Source organism: Hakea prostrata, chromosome 7, assembly GCF_041222555.1.
Source record: "Hakea prostrata isolate BN-2017 chromosome 7, UWA_Hpros_2, whole genome shotgun sequence".
Classification (NCBI taxonomy): Eukaryota; Viridiplantae; Streptophyta; class Magnoliopsida; order Proteales; family Proteaceae; genus Hakea; species Hakea prostrata.
The window spans coordinates 28,966,793-28,986,653 of record NC_142606.1 but is presented as its reverse complement, the minus strand read 5'-3'; the positions used below and the strand labels follow the sequence as shown (position 1 = coordinate 28,986,653).

General features: G+C 41.9%; 2 protein-coding genes across 2 annotated transcripts; both read left to right on the top strand.

The window, feature by feature from the left end:
• The first annotated feature begins 14,565 nt into the window (after positions 1-14,565).
• Positions 14,566-15,033, top strand: LOC149010861 (uncharacterized). Its single transcript, XM_089162491.1, has one exon. The coding sequence runs from the start codon at positions 14,566-14,568 to the stop codon at positions 15,031-15,033; it is 468 nt and encodes a 155-aa protein (XP_089018617.1).
• Positions 15,034-16,162: 1,129 nt separating this feature from the next.
• On the top strand, positions 16,163-18,054 carry LOC149010860 (uncharacterized). The gene is made up of 4 exons (XM_089162490.1): positions 16,163-16,524; positions 16,762-16,972; positions 17,180-17,326; positions 17,473-18,054. Exons 1-4 carry the CDS (start codon positions 16,163-16,165, stop codon positions 18,052-18,054), a joined length of 1,302 nt encoding a protein of 433 aa, XP_089018616.1.
• The last annotated feature ends 1,807 nt before the right edge of the window (positions 18,055-19,861 follow it).

The following is a 19,861-nucleotide window of genomic DNA, read 5'->3' as shown; positions in this document are numbered from 1 at the left end:
TCAAGGTATGATTTCTTCTATTCCTCTTCTAATCTATTCATGTTTCTATCAATTAATGATCTTGAAACCATGGCTGAAGTGGTGCAACCTTGCAAACACTTAACCATGAGTTTCCCCCCTTTTCAATTTCTTAATCCTCCCCCACTCTTGCTATGCTATGATTCAAATGAGATTAATTGCACTCCATCACTTTGATTCTATTCAATCTAACCTATTTTGATTCTAATCTGATATGTAGATGCATGATAAGCTTAGGCTGTAATGAAATTAAGATTCTAGCTTGATTCTTAGCACTCATTTGATTGATTCTTATCATCCCTTTCAATTTCTATAAGTTCCAATTTAATTCTTGCTAAGCATCATATAGAACCTAAAATTCGATTTGGGTATTTTTGATTGAACCGTTGGATCATCATGAAAATTAGTGTGTAGTATCCTCTTACTGTTATAAACATGCCCTCCAAATTGCATGACGATCGGAGAACCGGAAGGGCAGTTTCGGATCAAGTTTCCATTGCTGTCCTGAAGATAACAAGTCTTGGTCGACTGCTTGGTCGACTGACAGTCGACCAAGCCAGTCAACCAAGAGTTGTTAAGGCCCTGTACTCAGCCAATTTGATCCGTTTGAACCCCAATTCAATTGTTTTCTTCTTTGACATTAATTGTATGATTATCTAGGGTATCAACACTGATTTTGGGACCATACTTGGTAATCATTGAATCTATTCACAACTTGAGTAAGGTAAGGACAGTCGTTAACTCAAGTATGTTAATTATACCAACATGCTTGCATTATGGGAACTTATTGGTTATGATCATATGAGTAATCCTTTACTATACATGATTGTTATGTGTTTTCTTATCAGTAATAGAATGTATATATCATTTAGAATATCATGCTCAGATTTACTTTATGATTCATGTATGATCAATCATGTTATGATATGTATTTGTTTATATGACGAATTATTGATTTAGTATAATATGATGAGATTGAGATTGTGATTGACTACGTATGACTTGGGATTGAGAGGTGTCCTTTCGACACTTCTGTTCTTGGACATTGGAGGGAGTAGTATGGGATATTCCCTGAAGGTGTCCATCGACGCTTTCTCGGGTTATTGGATGACATGTATAGGATTGTCTAAGTGTATGGTTAGGATTTCCCTTGTCGTATTAGACCCGAATTGGAAGGGTATTGAGACCGAACGACCCGTGGTAGAATATGGTTGAAGGGCGCTCAAGACCGGTACCCACTCTGTGAGAGGACTTGAACTATATTGCGGATACCCGAAAGGGGCCATTTGATGAGCACATTTATGTGTGAAATCTTAGGGCATAAAGCATGCATTTTATATACACTTAGAGTGGAGTTACCTTGGGTTTTATGTTGTTTTTGCAGATTTTAGGACTTTTCAAGATTTAAGCAAATATTTGGAGTTTTGGGCTTGAATCATGCTATTTTACATGTCAAGAAGTTCATTCAAATTCTCAAATGGATAGTGTCACATCCAGCCCTAAATCCACCAAGGGGATACCCTATCTGGATTACCCGGGGAGTGAATTACAGTCCCGCCGATCAAGTTTAGGAATGATCATAGTCACTTAGCACAATAATATAATCAAAAGCAAGAACAATTCCTTGTATCCAAACAATTTAATAACAAAAGTAGAGAAGGCACCTCAGAAGGATTTACAAATAATATCAGAGTGGGGAAAGGATTTCATTAGTATAAACAATCAAGTGTGAAAAGGAGGGAGGAAACCCATCCTATAATATTAGCGGAAGATGAAACGACTAAAAGTAAAGGTTACAACTGATTCACCAAATAACAAGTGAAACAACTAAGCTATAGTCCCGACAATTCAAATAAAAGGTTAAAAAGGGAATGAGGCGACATCCCATCCCTAACACACAAATATAAAACTGAACTGCTACAAACAAGTCCCGATCTCGGTCTACTCGTCTTTATCAACTGGTTCATCGCCACTCGTATGATACAAGTCTTCAACTCGGCCTCCAGAGGGTTGACTGCCACAGTCAACGTGGGTAGTACCTGTAGAAAAGTCTAACAAAATATGTTGCAAAAAGGAGTGAGTTCAAAAGAACTCAGCAAGGTAGTCATTCCATAAAATATAAACCATATGATACAAGCCATAATATGATGCAATATGATATGGAACACATGATGCAAGTATGGTTCTAACTCTATGAATGCTTGTCTCTAAGGTAGACATGCTTTAAGTCATAGCACCATACTTCTTTGGGTCGTCTGTCACTCTCCCATTCCATATCTTGGGAATGCCAGGGGAATATTGGTAAAGTTATCTCAAAAACCATGGTAAGGGGATCGGTCACCGCTCTCTCACATCACCATTTGGTATAAGTACTGGCGCATGTCACAGTAAAGCCTAGCCCAGTGCAAGTCATCTACTCAGTCATATCATCTCAGATCCAGATACGTCCATTCCTCGCCCCCGGCGATCCTTTCCGGTATCCTTCACACTAGAGTCAGCGTAATCCCAGATTACGGACTCATCAACCCTATTGGTCATCCACAAATAGTAAACGGGAAGCTCTCACGTCCTCTCACGGGTTGGTTACCGGTCTTGAGCTCCCGTGAGCCCAAGTCTGTCCATTTGCAACCCTACCAATAAATGGCTCCCACAATGAGATTTATGACCTCTCACGGGTTGGTTACCGGTCTTGAGTGCCCACAAATCCCCACTGCTACCACGGGTCATTCGGTCTCAATGCCCTTCCGATTCGGGTCTGATACGACAGGGACATCCTAGCCAAACCACTAGACAGTCCTATGTATGTCATCCAATAACCCGGGAAAGAGTCAATAGGCACCTTCGGAGAACATCCCATACTATTCCCTCCGGTGCCCAAAGACAGAAGCGTCAATAGGACACTCCCCAATCCCAAGTTATATGTAGGCAATCACATATTCAAGTTCATCACTTCTCATGCATCCAATACATCTTCATAATACAAGTTAAATCATGATATTGAAATGAATCATCATAGACATAAGTAAACAAGAATAGTGATGTAACATGACAAGAGTATAAAGATTTCAATACTACTGTTCTAACACATATATAACAGTCTTATAAAGATTAAAAGTAATCAAGAGATTCTATTCATAAATAAGAACATAAATCATAAGTTGATGATCTATATGTTTATGGAGATAACCATCCTTACCTTAGGTTGAATTGATGATGAATTGAGAATACCAAGAATTAGTCCAAAAGAATTGTTAAGACCCTAAACAAACATTAATAATAAGTTAGAGAAGAAATTGGGAAGATCGGGTGCTAATTTGATCAAAACGGAGCAAGGTTGCTGTCAGCAACAAGTTTGGTCGATGGTCTTGGTCGATGGTATCGACCAAAATTCTCTTCAGGACAGAATAGTGGATTTTGGGGATTTTGGTCCGAAATGGGTCTTCCGGGGTTCGGATCGATCCGAAACTTGGAGGGATGATTAATAACAATGTAAGAACACTACCTAGAAAGTATTAACACAATCCAATGGTCCAAATGAAAACCCCCAAATTGAGGTCCTATGTTCTAAAGATAAGAATCCTATCATTCATGAGAAATTGATGTAATTGAAAGGGAAGCTAGAGAATTAGTTGGGGAATAGGTTAGGAACATGATTACAATCATTTGCAAGCCAGAGATTAGACTAATCATACTCCATATCTCAATTTAGTATAAGAAATCAAGTTGTTAAGTAAGGAATTATGGTAATGTATATGTAAGGATCAAGATGCAAGTGAGGCATAGCAAGAATGAAGGAAAATCAAGTATAAATGGGAAGAGACGTTCATGGCAAGGTGTTTGCAAGGTTGCAGCACCTTGGCCATGGTCTCATCAGTAAAAGAAGAAGGGAAGTGAGTAGAATAGAGAGCAAGAGAGAGAATCATACCTTGGAAGATGATAGTTGGAGAAAAGAGACAATGATTATTGTAGAAGATCATCACCCAAGCCAAAGAGGAGCCTAAAAGGAGCCTTCCCACGTTCTCAGGTGTTGAAATGAGTAAAATATCGTTCTAGGTTCGAGGTTTCACTTAAATAGATGAAGGAATATCCAAAAAGCATCTTTTCTCGATTCTGGGTAACTTTGGTCGATGATTTTGGTTGATGGCATCGACCAAAAGGATCGACCAAAACAGGTAATAGGTTTCAGCAGAAAATCCAGAAATAGTTCAGCAACTTCGAACAGGGATTCGGAGGGCTATACAAGGTCAAATTGAGTGAGGTTTTCTCCTACAAGTCAATCAAGAAGTCTAGTTTCCAGAAATACTTTTGGATCAAGCATGGGAGTTCATTAGATCCACCAAATAAGCTCACATTCTTCGATGCTCAAGCAGGATTTGCCAGACATAGTTCAGCAACTTCGGACAGGGATTTGGAGGGCTATATGGGGTCAAATTGAGTGGGGTTTTCTCCTACAATTCCATCAATAAGTATAGTTTCGGGAAATATAATTGGATTGGGCACAGGAGTTCATTTGGTATTTCAACTAATTCACCCCTCTTTGGTGCGCAGATTCAAACTAACACTGACAATGCTCTCAAGTGAGGGGCATCATCGTCAATGTTCAAGGGCTTGGGTTCCGACACCAAAATATCAACCAAAAGGGTCTACAAGTATCATTTCCCCCACTTCGGGTTTTTGACCTACAAACATAACAGGTCCCGGGGCCGGGTCAATGTTAGGATAAGGCCAGACATTACAGATCTACCCTAAGGGAAAGGTCTGACAAGGCTTCCTAAGGTTTTCAAAGATAATAATATTGAAATTGAAGTCCAACTTTTAAGGTCTAACATTGAACAAGTCTTTCTTTATCCCAAAATAAATAGGGTGTCCGGGCTTGGTTTGGGCTGGATGTTACAGATAGACTTGGGCTCACGGGCGCTCAAGACCGATAACCAACCCGTGAGAGGACGTGAGAGCTTCCCGTTTACTATATGTGGATGACCAATAGGGTTGATGAGTCCGTAATCCAGGATTACGTTGACTCTAGTGTGAAGGATACCGGAAAGGATCGCCGGGGGCGAGGAATGGACGTATCTGGATCTGACATGATATGATTGAGTAGATGACTTGCATTGGGCTAGGCTTTACTGTGACATGTGCCAGTACTTATGCCAAACGGTGATGTGAGAGAGTGGTGACTAAATCCCCAACCATGGTTTTGAGATGACTTTACCGAACTTCCCTGGGCAGACCCAAGATATCTTATGATTGAGGGGGAGTGACTAACGACCGAGAGAAGTATGGTGCCATGACTTAAAGCATGTCTATCTTAGAGACTAGCATACTTAAGGTTAGAATCATCATTCATCATAGTCTCATATCATATTGCATCCTATTTTGACTTGTGTTGAATGAACTGTAGATTATGAAACGACTTGCCTTGCTGAGTTCTTTTGAACTCATTCCTTTTGTGCAATTTGTTAGATTATACTGCAGGTACAGAAGACCTTGATGGCACGTCCTATGACCCGAGCTATGATCCCGCATACTACCCTTCGGGTGATGGCTACGCGGAGAGTCAGGATTGCTATACCGAGGAGGATTATAGTGCGTACCAGGGTTAGCCCCACATTAGTGAGGGAGCGGCCACGTTGGGTTTACTTCATCCATACTTTCGAAGAGGATATCATTAGGATAGAGGAAACCTATGTGTAGGCCCCATTTCCCTAGATGACTGTAATCATTTGGATATTCTCTCTCTAGTTCCTACGGATTTGTTCATAACACTGGGTGTAACTTAACTTGATTTATCACTGTTCCGTTGATTGTGAAGGAGTGACTTCTGATCACTCTTTCTCTTGAGACTCTGTTACTTAGAAGTTGTTACTTAATTTTTCCGCACTCTGATTAATTACTCTTTTCTCATTCAGTTGATCTATTTATTGTTTACTTTATACATTTATATTGTTCATGATTATGTTATCGTGTATGTGGGAGGCATGGCCGCTCGATCTAGATCTTTGGGCTGCGGATCACATCCCGGGTATGCCAGATAGGATACCGGCTAGGTGGATGTGACACCTCGCCTCGAGCGATCCTTTCCGGTATCCTTCACACTATAGTCAGCTTATCCTATGGCTACAACCAACTCGGACTACGGACTCATTAACCCTATTGGTCATCCACAAATAATAGATGGGAAGCTCTCATGTCCTTTCACGGGTTGGCTACCGGTCTTGAGTGCCCATGAGCCCGAGTCTACTAAATGTGACCCTACCAATGAATGGCCCTCTCACGAGTATCCACAATGTGACTTATGTCTACTCACAGATATGACTCACAGGTCTTGAGCGCCCATAAATCCCCATTGCTACCATGGGTTACTCGGTCTCAATACCCGTCCGAATCAGGTTTGATATAACAGGGAATCCTAGCTAAACACTACTAGACAAGTCCTAGGTATGACAACCAATAATCCGGGAAAGCGTCAAAGGGCACCATCGAAAATATCCATACTATTCTCACTGATGTCCAAGGACATAAATGTCAAAAGGACATTCCCCAATCCCAAATCATACCTAATCAATCACAATCCTAATTGTGTCATAACGTTCAGAACTGATATCTCATCATATGAAAGAATACATAGAGATAAGATCAATTGAATATGCAACATATATGAGTAAGAATCCATTCATGATCAAATACATAAAGGAAATATAAAAGTAAGATCCTAGTATACTTACAGCAGTCATATCATAATTAGAAACTACAATATCAGTAGCTGAAACGAGGAAAATTGCACCGAACCAGTGGACCGGGTTCATAATCTTCATCTAGGTTAGACTATAACCGGGGACCCACCAAACCCTAATTTAATGATCATAAAGGCGCCGCATTTCAGTTATCAGTCCGGTAAGATCTGTCGAATCATGCGGTAGACAAGGCTGACTTGTAGGAGGCAACTATCAGCAAAGCAATGAGGGAATCGTGCCGAGATTGATAACTACATGCGTTTCTGAATATGTAGAGGGAAACCCTATGATCGGACGGCCACCAAAAGAAATCGAGACTTCACCCAACGGTCGAGAATTGGAGGTAAAGTCTATATAAACGAGTGATCCGCTCACTCCAGAGGTATCTGAATCCTTTCCAATTTACGCATTCATTATTATGCTCTGCAACTTGCCAGAGCCTTGGTGATTAGTTCGGAAACTGACTTAAGCTTTGGAGGTGGCCTCCCGACCCCCACGGTCGGGCCACATCTAACTCTTTTTGTAGGCCATCATCAAGGAACCTGGAGGCTTGACATTTTCTGGACGCATCATTTGGCGTTGTCTGTGGGAAACGTTTCAAGAAGTCATGGTAACTAGATCAGCAGCAGTAGCTGCAGCGGCTTAGCGGATAGCAAACATCTCACCACTCCTTGGGGGAGAATAATCCGTCAAATATTCCCTAAGGAAGCCAACCCCCAGAAGCACGTGGAGACGAAGTTGATGGACCCGAACATCAAAACCATCCGAATCCTCTTTAGCATCAAGTAGACCAAATGGAGGTCCAATTCCAAGAGATGCAGGATATGATCCACACTTTGGTTAGACAGGTAGTGGCTCCTCAGGCTCTTGATTAGGTAGAAGCCAGAAGACGTGCGGGAGGAGCAGATGAACAAATACCACACATTCAAGCGATTTCTATTTAAAGGGAAGGACAACTAGCCGAAGGCCAAAATTTTGGCCCAAACGCTCAAAGGGACCTTCTACGGCGAGCCCGAGATTTGAGAACTGGCGAATTTCCAAGAAGGGATGATCGGTATGAGAGGCCGCATGCTAGCCGAACCGATTCCTGGACGAGATTGCTGAGAGGAGTGTGTACTCACTCTCCAACATCCAAGCGTTCAGAAAGAGTGACTGTTCGGATGGAGGATGGACGATCGGCACATTTCGGCCGAGAGCTTGTCAACATAAACAGGGTTCCTAGGCTGCTAGGGCCTTTGCACACGTGCATTCTCCTTCTTAGTTTCTTCCAACTTCTTCGAGTTCTGCACCACTTGGGCATAGCTCACTATAGGCTGGACAGTGAGGTAAGCTTTAATGGTAGGGCGCAGTCCTTTAAAGAATTTCTTGGCCTTGGCGGGGTCAAGCTTCAGAGAAATCGAAGCAAAGAAATGAAGCTCCTCAAACTTCTGTTGGTACTCCAACATAGACAAGGATCCTTGCGTAAGAACCATAAATTTGGCTTCCTTTGGATCTTTCACCGCCTTAGGAAAGTAGTTCATGCAAAAAGCTTCCTTGAACAACTCCCAAGTTACAACACCCGCATGCAAACCTTCCAAAACAGGCCGAGTGGAGGTGCACCAAGCGTCAGCTTCATGTTGCAACTTCTGTTTAGCAAACAAAATCTTTTGGGCTTCAGAACATTGCAGATGTCAAAAAGCCTTCTCCAACTCATGAATCCACTTCTTAGGAAACAAGGGGTTCTTGGTCACTTCAGTGAAGGTGGGCACTTGCAGTTCAGGAAACTCTCCATCAGGGCAGTATGAGGAGTTCCAACTAAACCTCCCGCATTTAGAACTGCGGCATGAGGATTCACATTAGCGCCAACACGAGTCTCATTATGCAGAGTCATGAAACCCGTCAGCATCTGATTAAACTAGGCTGCTTGCTGCTGCATCATATTGCCCATGATATTGGCAATATCACGAAAGCTTCCAACATTCAGGGCATCGGGTATGTCATGGGTACCCTGATTGTCATTGTTGGTCTGCTGATCATGACCACCATTGGGTATCTCACACCTCCATGAGGTATCTCATCATGACCACCATTGCTACTGGATCCACCACGTCCACTTCTCAGAGTAACCATTCTGCAAAAACTGAAAACATAAAAAACACCGAATTTCGAAGTTTCATCATAATCCGCAAGTCCAAATGATTTGAAAATTTAAATCATGCTTAAATACATCCATATAGTTTGATTTAACCAATTCCAACTTTTCAAAAATCCAATTTTGACCTAATTTGCAAAAATCCCCAAATTCTTCTCGCTGAATTTTCAACTTTTAACCAAGTTTTCGGTCGATTCTCTTCAAATAATCTTCATGATCATGCAATTCCAAGTATTGTGCACATGCCAGTATCTGCAAATCGAATTTTCCCCAAATTTGAAATTTTCCAAAAAATTACGAAAATACCCTTTTGGTTGAAGTCTTGAAATAGCACTAACAAGCAATGTCTTTTGTCTCTTCCACAGACATACACCATGCAGAGAGGAGGGCGAGGACGAGGACGAGATCGTATAGTAGGGGCACTCAGGGGTAGAGGTCAGGTTCCTTCAAAGCCTAAACAGGTAGTCCAGCGACAAGACAGATTTGATACTCCCCAGGCCGAGTTCTTGTATGAGGCCTACTTCAGTTACTGCAGTAACGATCTCGGACGTCTACTTCACCTACGACAACTTAGGGTGCTCAGGATTCGACAGAGGTTTGACACTATGGAGTGGACACATCTCTTCATCGAGGATTTGCCGGTATATCCGGAGCTAGTGAGGTTGTTCTTTAGCAACCTTACATCTACAGAGGAGTCTAGAGGTCCAGGACATCCTCTTCGGCTAGTCCTTAGGAGCAGGGTCCTTCAGACAAGGATCCGCTTCTCCACGAGATCATTGGCTGAGATCCTACGGGTTTCTTACTACCCACAGCAGTGTGTGTGGATACCTGCGGGAGCAGGGATAGACATTTACTTGATGCCGTATGAGCTGCACGAGATATGTACTACGCTATAGGATGATCACCGATGCCACACTTCGTGGAATAGTGGGAGGATGATAGACTCGGCACGGATTATTGATCGCATTGTCGGCCGAAACATTATGCCGAAGGCCGGACATCACCATCGGGTCACAGTGATGGAGGCCTTGGTTATCTACCGCATCTACATGGGCTTCGAGATAGACCTTTCTTACATCATTCAGCAGGTCATGCTGTATCTGGTTCTGCGGCCTAGCATGCGGAACCTTTTCTATGGGAAGCTACTGACTTTGATCTTTCGGCACTTCGGAGTGAGTTTCGAGGATACACCGGTGGACACTGGTTCACTGGGATATATGATCGGGACTAGGACCATCTGACAGATGAAGCTGAAACAGACAGTGAGGTCTCCTGGTCCAGAGGGTGAGGATGATGAGGAGATATAGGAGGAGGAGGAGTTTGAGGATGGAGGAGAGGATGTCGGTCCTGATAGTGATGATCAGGCCGGAGATGATACAGAGATGCACGAGGCTGAGCCGGAGCATCACGAGATTCCTCCTTCATCACACTTCAAGACAGGTGGTCTGTCTCATGCAGTTCCAGAGACTTCAGATCTCGGTGCACAGATGAGATCGATGACTTCCATGCTGGAGAGGATGGAGGTCAAACAGGAGCAGATGTATGAGAGGATGGAGTCACGACAGGATAGGATAGAGCATCAGGTGACTCAGCTAGTAGAGGACTTCAGAGCTTTCAGAGATCAGAGGAGATCACCTTGATAGATTGTACTTTAGGATTTCCATTTATGCATTGTCTGATGTAACCGTTGTAAAAACTTTTGAAATTAATGAAGTTCACTTTGTTTCGCTTTATTATTGTGTATTATGCACTTTTCTTTCATTGCATTAAGTGACAATTGTTTAAGTATAATTGTGGCATGTTATCCAGAAATATTCAGTTATGCTTCATTGGTTAAGTTTCTAATCCAAGTGTTCTATTATTCACTTTTAAGAGTAGAGGAGTCATTTCAGATCTATGACTCAGGAATGTTTCGTTATTGTTTTCTGTGGTTAGGATTTCCTTGAACTTTGGGCTCTGATACTACTCTGTCACATCCACTCAGCCGGTACCCTACCGGCATACCCGAGTGTGTGATCCACAGCCCCAAAGATCAAGTATCGAGGTAATCAACCTCCCACATAGACAATAACATAATCATGAACATAAATAATCAATGTGCAAAAGATAAACAAAAGATCCAAATAAGGAAAGAATAAATCATATATCATCAAAGTACGAAGGACAATCAAAATGTCTAAATCAATAAGTAAAGTGAGGCAGAATCCCACTCTACAACCAGCGGAAAAGTAGTACTAAAAGAAAAGAAAAAGGAATGAAAACTAATCCCAATAGCAGGTACAATAAGTAACTAAATTGTTCTCAATCTTATAGACAACATCTCTACAAGTATAAATCTCAAAAATGGCACAAGGGCGCTTCCACTCTATGGTCGGACTAAGCATCGTACTCAGCATAACCACCCGCGGAATCTTCAGTGTAATTGTCGTAACCGCAATCATCTTCCTGGAGATATGCCTCTTCTCCTTGCGCTTCTTCATATGAGCAGTCATGATACTCAGAACCTGTAGAGAAATCTAACAATACATTGTACAAAAGGAATGAGTTTCAAAGAAACCCAATAAGGCAGTTAATCCATAACAACATAAATAGCAGGATTTCAAAGCAAAGTAAAATGCTTATATGATATGAAACACATGATGCAATATGATTCTAACTCTATGTATGCTGGTCTCTATTGGCAGACATGCTTTAAGTCATAGCACCGTACTTCTTTAGGAAGGTCTCATCACACAACGCCTTTTGGTAGTGGGTCCGGCATCCCTCGGGACATTCCATGGCTGGGGGTTAAGTTACCACTCTCTCACATCACCATTGGTGTAAGTACTGGCGCATGTCAGGGTCAAAGCCTAGCCAAATGCTGGTCTCCTACTTAGTTACATCAAGTCAGATCCAGATACGTCCATTCCTCGCCCCTAGCGATCCTTTCCAGCATCCTTCACACTAGAGTCCTCATAGTCCCTGACTACGGACTCATCAACCCCTACTGGTTATCCACATATGGTAAACGGGAAGCTCTCACGTCCCCTCAAGGGTTGGTTACCGGTCTTGAGCGCCCGTGAGCCCAAGTCTATCCATATGCAACCCTACCAACAAATGGCCCCCACAATGTGATTCCTGTCCTCTCACGGATTGGTTACCGGTCTTGAGCACCCATGAATCCCCATTGTTACCACGGGTCGTTCGGTCTCAATACCCCTCCGATTAGGGTCTGGCATAATGTGACATCCTAGCCAAACACTACTAGACAGCCCTAGATATGTCAACCAACAGTTTAGGAAGGTGTCCAAAGGGCATCTCCGGAAACATCCCATAATATTCCCGCAGTTGTCCAAGGACAGAAGTGTCAAAAGGACACCTCCCCTTTCCAAACCATACTTAATCATTCACAAACATAATTCCATCATGTCACATATATGGTAACTTCTTATATGGAAAGAAATAAATAATAGCATCCAACTTGCATATATTTGGTAAGTAAATCATACATGAATCAATTTTGTATAAACAAGTAATGCTACTGTAATTCAAAGTAGTTACATCAGTAGTATATCAGTGTAAGCATCTAATTAAGGAAATAAACCAAAAAGATTCAAATATAGAAACTAGAACATGCAATCTATGTAGTTAAGGAAATAACCATCCTTACCTTATATAACTCGCAAAGGATCTTAGGGAATCAAGTAAGACTTTGACTAAACTTGGGAAGAAAGTCCTAAACAAGTATATATAACATGTTAGGGAAGATACCTAGAAGGAAAGATATCAAAACATCCAAAACAGACCAAATATGAGGTTGCTGTACTCATTGGTCGATTGGATTGGTCTACTGCCTCAGTCGACCAATGAGTCGACCAACAGAGACAGTGGCCTTCAAAAATCAGAGTTTTAGAATATGAAACCGAATTTGGTGGTTCAAAAGGGTACTAAACAAGGGGTAAACTACAATGACAATATGCTAGTATATAGAGGACTCCAAAACACTAATCAAATCAAGTCTTCAAGTTACAAATTAGAAAACAAAAACTTACCATAATTAGATCAATCATGGTTCTTGAAGAATTCATAGTAAAAATCATGAACAAGAACAATAGGATGATGGATAACTGTTTGTGATAAAGGAATCATGAAAAACATGCATAGATCTTCAAGAAAATTAGATCTAAGACTGAAGAACATCAATCTAAATAAGGAAAGAGAATGAATACAAGCTTTCCTTCAAAAGTGAGTGATGATCTTGATGAAGATCATCCACCAAGCTTTAGATCCTTAGGAAAAGAGAGGGAAAGTGTATAGTGATGGTTGCAACAGAGATACAACATCACTACTACTGTCCTCAATCAGAAAAGGAAATAAAAATAATGAAGAATCAAATTTTGAATATAGAAGAGGATGATCACATACCTTTTTGTGTAAAAGCACGAGTTTTGACGAAGACCCGTCAAGAAAATCACCAAGGATGCAAGGGAGATGACTTGCAGAGGGCTCTGCTACGTTCCAAAGAGTTTGGAGGCAGAAAATACAAAGTAGACTCGAGATTGGACTTAAATAGAGCAAGCAAAGACCTAATTAGCAAAATCAGATCTCATTGGTTGATTGGATTGGTTGACTGGCCCAGTCGACCAATGAGTTGACCAATCAGAACAGCAAGTCCAAAACAGGGAAATGAAGGCTCAGATCAAATCCAAACATAAAGGGATTTTGCACACACAATAAGTGACTTACCTAGTAAGTAGAAATGCCTTCGAACCAAGCCAGAGAGTACTCAAAGTCTATCAACTAATTCCATCTTCATCAGGGTGCAGTTTCCATAAATGGAACACTGACATCAACACTCATGGATTCCAAGCCAGCCACCAAGTCTTCCACTGGAATGGCCCATAGCTGACTTCTTGCTTTACTTCGGGTTGTCGGACCTACAAACAACAGGGTTTTCGGGTCAAGGATAGGGCTGGGTTTCACAGAAAGCTATTGGAATATCTACTTCAGGATATGCCATCCACGTATGTTGAATTAGTGCAAAGGTGTCAAAAGCATGCAGAAGTAGCAATGATACTCGATGCACGGCAAGGAGAGTCTAAGACTGCAACCAAGGAGCAAAAGGTCCCCGAGAAAAGCCAAAAACAAAAGCAACCTACTCAGGATCGTGATCGGGCCAAAAAGCCACGTCCGGCTTGGAGACGGCGATCACTTGATCAAGATGAGTATACACCATTAAATGTTCCCCGATCGGAGATATTGATGCAGATTAAAAATCAAGATATTTTGAAATGGCCATCTAAGATAGTTTGGAAGACGGGAGAAAAGAATATGGAGAGATATTGTCGATTCCACAAAGATTTTGGGCACTGCACTAATGACTGTAGGCACCTCAAGGCAGATATTGAAAGATTAATTAATCAAGGGCATCTCACAAGTTTTTTGAAAGTTTGGGAGGATGAGAAGAGAACGACGAATGAAGAAAAGGATCGTTCGACAAGCAGGGAGCGTCTAGTCGAGGTTCAAAAATCTAAAGAAGGCAAGGAATTGGTAGGACCTAGTAGATCCCCAATTCTCACTATATTCAGAGGACCCGGACCTGAGTCCCTGAGGAAGCTAAAGGCAAATCAAGATTCATGGGATTAGAAGAATCCCAAAAAAGAAAGAAAGTGGAAGAAGTTCCCATCACGTTCGGAGAAGAAGATGAGCGAGGTTCCCATCACGTTCGGAGAAGAAGATGAGCGAGGTGTGAGCATGCCTCATGATGATGCAATAGTTATCAAAGTAGAAATCGGGCGAAGGGAGATATACAAGGTCTTGGTAGACACAGGATCTTCGGCTGATCTTCATTCTTATGAAGCTTTTCAGAAGCTAAATTTTGAGGAAGATCTGATGAAGCCATCTTCAACACACCTTTATGGATTCACTGGTTTGTTTGCCGTAGCCGAGGGATCAGTTCAGTTAGATCTTTCGATAGGAAATTTCCTGAAAGAATCTATCATTAGGGTTAACTTTCTGGTGGTTTGGGATCTTCTTGCCTACAACATAATCCTCGGTAGGCCTTCGTTGACAAAGCTAGGCGCTATAGTTTCACCAAAACATATGAAGATAAAGTTTCCTACTGACACTAGAATTAGGCAAGTAGTTTTAGATGAAAAACTCTCTCGATAGTGTTATGTGGCTTATCTAAAGGATAAGGAAGGACCAGAAAAAGCCACAGCCTTACCGATTGAGTTAAGGGATGATAGGGATGAAGATACCATGCAAAGGCCCGAACCAGTGGAGAAATTAGAATGAATCTGCTTATAGCCAGGAGATGAGACAAAATCCACATATATTGGGTTAGAGCAACCAGAATCCTTCAAGGAAGAACTAAAAACTTTTCTTTGGAAAAGCGTAGATGTTTTTGCCTGGTCAGCAAACGATATGCTAGGAATTGATCGAGCCGTGGCTGAACACAAGCTTTGGATCAATTCAGAGGTCAAGCCCATAATTCAGAGGAGACGAAACTTCTCAATTGAAAAGCACGAGGCTATCAGAGGGGAGGTCGAGAAACTGAAGAAGTCTGTTTTATTGAAACCATCGAGTGCCCAACATGGTTGGCTAATGTCGTAACGGTAAAAAAGTCGAACGGGAAGTGGAGGACGTGTACTGATTACACAGACCTCAACAAAGCATGCTCGAAGGACTGCTACCCTTTACCATGCATAGATCTTTTGATTGACGCAACAGCCGGGTATGAAACATTTAGTTTCATGGATGCTTATTCGGGATATAACCAAATCTTGATGAACAAGAAAGATGAAGATGAGAGATTCACAGCTTTTATGACCGATAGAGAGAGTTATTTTTACAAAGTTATGCCATTCGGTTTAAAGAATGTGGGAGCCACATATCAGAGAGCTGTAAACAAGATCTTTAGTAATCTGATCGGGAAAAAAATGGAGGTATACGTCGAGGACATGCTAGTGAAGAGTCTCTAGAGGGCTGAACACATTGTAGGTCTTAAGGAAGTATTCTCCGTTTTGAGAAGATACTAGATGAAGCTAAATCCGGAGAAATGTGACTTCGGTGTATCTTCAGGGAAATTCCTGGGATTTATGGTTTCCCAAAGGGGAATTGAGGCAAACCCTATCAAGATACAAGCTTTGATCGATATGGATCCCCTAAAGACTGTTTGCGATATTCAATGCTTGACCGGACGGATAGCAGCCTTGACACGATTTATATCACAATCGGGAGAAAGATGCCTACCTTTCTTCAAAGCCCTAAAGGATTTGAAGGGAAGTAAAGAGGCTCGATGGAAAGACGAATGTCAAAAAGCATTCAAGGAACTAAAGAAAAGACTTCGGCAACCATCACTGCTTTCTCGGCTAGAGAAGGGCGAAATCTTGCAAGTATATTTGGCGTCATCACAGTTGGCCATGAGTGCTGTCCTCATTCGGGAGAAGAGAAGAAACAGTGGCCCATTTACTATGTCAGTCATGTACTCCTGGATCTTGAAACAAGATATTCGACGATTAAGAAGCAGACGTTGGCACTTATGGTAGCAGCCCAAAAGTTGAGACAATACTTCCAGGCTCATCCAATCGAGGTGCTCACTAATTTCCCTTTGAAAAAAGTCCTGTTCAAACCTGATCTGTCAGGAAGGATGGTAGCATGGTCGGTCAAGTTAGGGGAGTTCTAGGTGGATTTTAAGCCCCAAACAGCTATAAAAGCAGAGGCTTTGGTCGATTTTATGGTGGAATCCACAACCCCGATCGAGGAGGAAAAAGAACCTATCCTACCAAGTATGTGTCACATATATGTTGATGGTTCTAGCAATAAATTCGGTTTGGGAGCGGGCGTTTTGTTAAAAAGTCCAGGAGGTTTCCTGATTCGGTATGCTCTGAGGTTCAGGTTCGCGACAAGTAACAATGAGGCGGAGTATGAAGCTTTCATTGCGGGACTTAGGCTTGCCAAAGCTTTGGCAGTAGCTGAAGCAACAGTATACAGTGATTCTCAACTTATTGTCCACCAAGTAGAAGGAGAATACAGAATAAAAGAACCTCGCTTACAGAAATACCAAGAGCTGATCAGGAATCTAAGGAAGAAATTCAAAGAAATAAAGGTATGTCAAATACCCTGAAAGAAGAATTTAGTAGCAGATGAACTCTCGAGGTTGGAAAACGCTAAGGCAAAAACTTTGGAACCATCGGTCTACATTGAGGAGCTGAACTTCCCAAGCGCTAAGGTCGACCTCATTTCATATATAGAAAGCGAAAAATGCTGGATGGACCCCATTATTGAGTATATTCGGGATGATAAACTCCCTTAGGATTTAAAAGAAGCACGATCGGTAAGAGTTCGTGTAGCAAGATTACTATTCAACACGGAAGGCTATATTGAAAATCCTTTGCGGGACCTTTACTTAGATGTGTTGGTCCGGAAGGAGCTAAAACTACGTTGGCTGAAGTTCACGAAGGTATTTGCGGAGCACATATGGGTGGATGGGCCCTAGCGCACAAAATCCTTCATCTTGGGTTATACTGGCCCAAGTTGGAAGAAGATTCCATAAAATACGTTCGGTCCTGCAATCAGTGCCTGATACATTCGAACATGCCAAAGCAGCCTACTACAATACTCACATCAATTCTAAACCCCATTCTGTTTGCAATGTGGGGAATAGACTTGATGGGAAAATTCCCAAAAGCAATGAGGAGAAAGGAGTATCTAATCGTAGCAATCGATTACTTCACAAAGTGGGTAGAGGCAGCTCCTCTGGCATCGATCATAGAAAAACAAATGGAGAAGTTCGTGCTGGAGTCAATCATCCACAGATTCGGAATTCCGAAGGTATTGGTGACCGATCACGGAACTCAGTTTGATAACCCTCAGTTCGAACTCTTCTGCAATACTTATATGATTGACCACCAAATGTCGTCCGTTGCATATCCTCAAAGTAATGGTCAAGTAGAAGTGACAAACCGAATGCTACTGGATGGAATCAAGAAAAGGCTCGAAGACAACAAATCCTTATGGACCAAAGAACTACAAAATGTCCTTTGGGCATACCGAATGACCGTCCGAACACCCACTGGAGAAACTCCATTCAGATTAACATATGGTGAGGAAGCACTTGCCCCGGTTGAGATAATGGCAGGAGGTGGGAACAAGAGTTCGAAGAATAAGCGAATGAAGAAGGTTTATTAGATAGCCTGGAATTATTGGATGAAGTTAGGGCAAGAGCAATAGTTCGAACTCAACAATATCATCGAAGAATAGCCTCTCACTACAACACTCGAGTAAGACATCGGCAGTTGCACGCGGGAGATTTGGTTCTAAGGAACACTCTTGCGTCGGACCCACGCCATCAGAGAAAATTAGACCCAACATGGGAAGGACCGTATATGGTGATCAAGCAAGTAGGTTCGGGAGCTTATAAACTGAAGGATCTGGCGACCGACCACGCATTAGACCTATCGTGGAACGTGAAGCATTCGAAGAAATATTTCTCTTAAAGTTGTCAACATTTTTATTGAAGATTGTTTATCAATCTTGATCCAGTTGATCTATAATTACTTAATGCAGAATACTGGTTTTTACTTCCAAATCTTTTGATTAGGGGCCGTATATAGCAGAGTACATTTAGAATCAAAAGGCTTCGGGTAACACCGTATGAGACATTTGATCAAAAGGCATTGGGTAAAACTAAGTGGGACCTTCGAAAGCCCGAAATACTCTCCGGAACTTTTGGGTAAAGGCATCGGGTAGCACCAAGTGGGACCTCCGAAAGCCTTGATGAAAATTCTGCAGAATTTTCTAAGGTAAAGGGCATCGGATAAATTCCGAATAGAACCTTAAAAAGCCTAGGAAGTTTTTTACTTCCTAAGGTAAAGGCATCGGGTAGCACTGAGTGGGACCTTCAAAAGCCGAAAAAATTATAAAGAAAATTTTCAAGTAAAGGCATCGGGTAAAACCGTGTGGGACCTTCGAAAATCACAAAAGTTATAAGGAAATCTTTGAGGTCGGGTATATTGGATGTACACCGAGTATAACTATTGAACCCTTAGAAAGAATCCCTTAGAAACTCTTGTGGATCCAAGGCTTTGGACAAACCGAGCGCCACCTTCAAACGCTGGTCGGGTGAGTCAAAGATAATTCAGTTTGACCCCAAGCTAAGTCCCCGGACGACAAAGAAGTGTTGCAATCAGACAATGATTAACACAAAAAACGGCTTTTCATTCATTCAAAGGCCAACAGGGGCCAAATTATACAATGTTTTGGATATACAGAGTATTCTAACATCTTGGACAAGAAACATTTCAGTAACAAAAATTACATTCGGGAGATGACATGATATCTTGGACAAGGAACATTTCTACAAAAGGAACAAGAACTTAACCAACAACTGGGAAGAGCATCCCGAACCCATCATTTAGCTTTTCTAGGATCCTTATCCTTTGACTGATGAAGAAACTTCATCTTCGGTCGCTGAGATAAGAAGGAAAAGAAAATCTGGCGATGAGGTTCAGGCCCGATCTCCTACTGTTCTTTGGATTGTTGTGGAAGAAAGATTGACGCCTTCCGGATTGACATTTGGAGCGTCATCTTCTTCCTTGTTTTCTGCAATCTCCTCTATTATTGGAGTTGTAGGAGGTGAATTGTCGAGATACAACGTAATGTCTAGATTAGGAGTAGGCAGATCTTCTACATCTTCGGCCCAATCGGGAGGAGGAAGCTGTAGTTTCGCAAAGACTTCGGGATGACAGATAAGTTGATGAGGAGCCGTGTCAAAATTTGGATTTCTCCTCAGAATTGATTCGAACACCTCATTCTGACCATCGCGATAAGCATGGTTATTCAAAATATCCAACAAGTTACGAAAAGGCTTATTGCCTAAATACTTTCGGATGCAAGCCTTCCAGGTTTCGACAGGGATACAATGAAGACCAGGAGGAACTATTTGCTTCTGCAACTCCTCAACTTTGGCTTCGGAATTATTCAGTTCCCCCGAAAG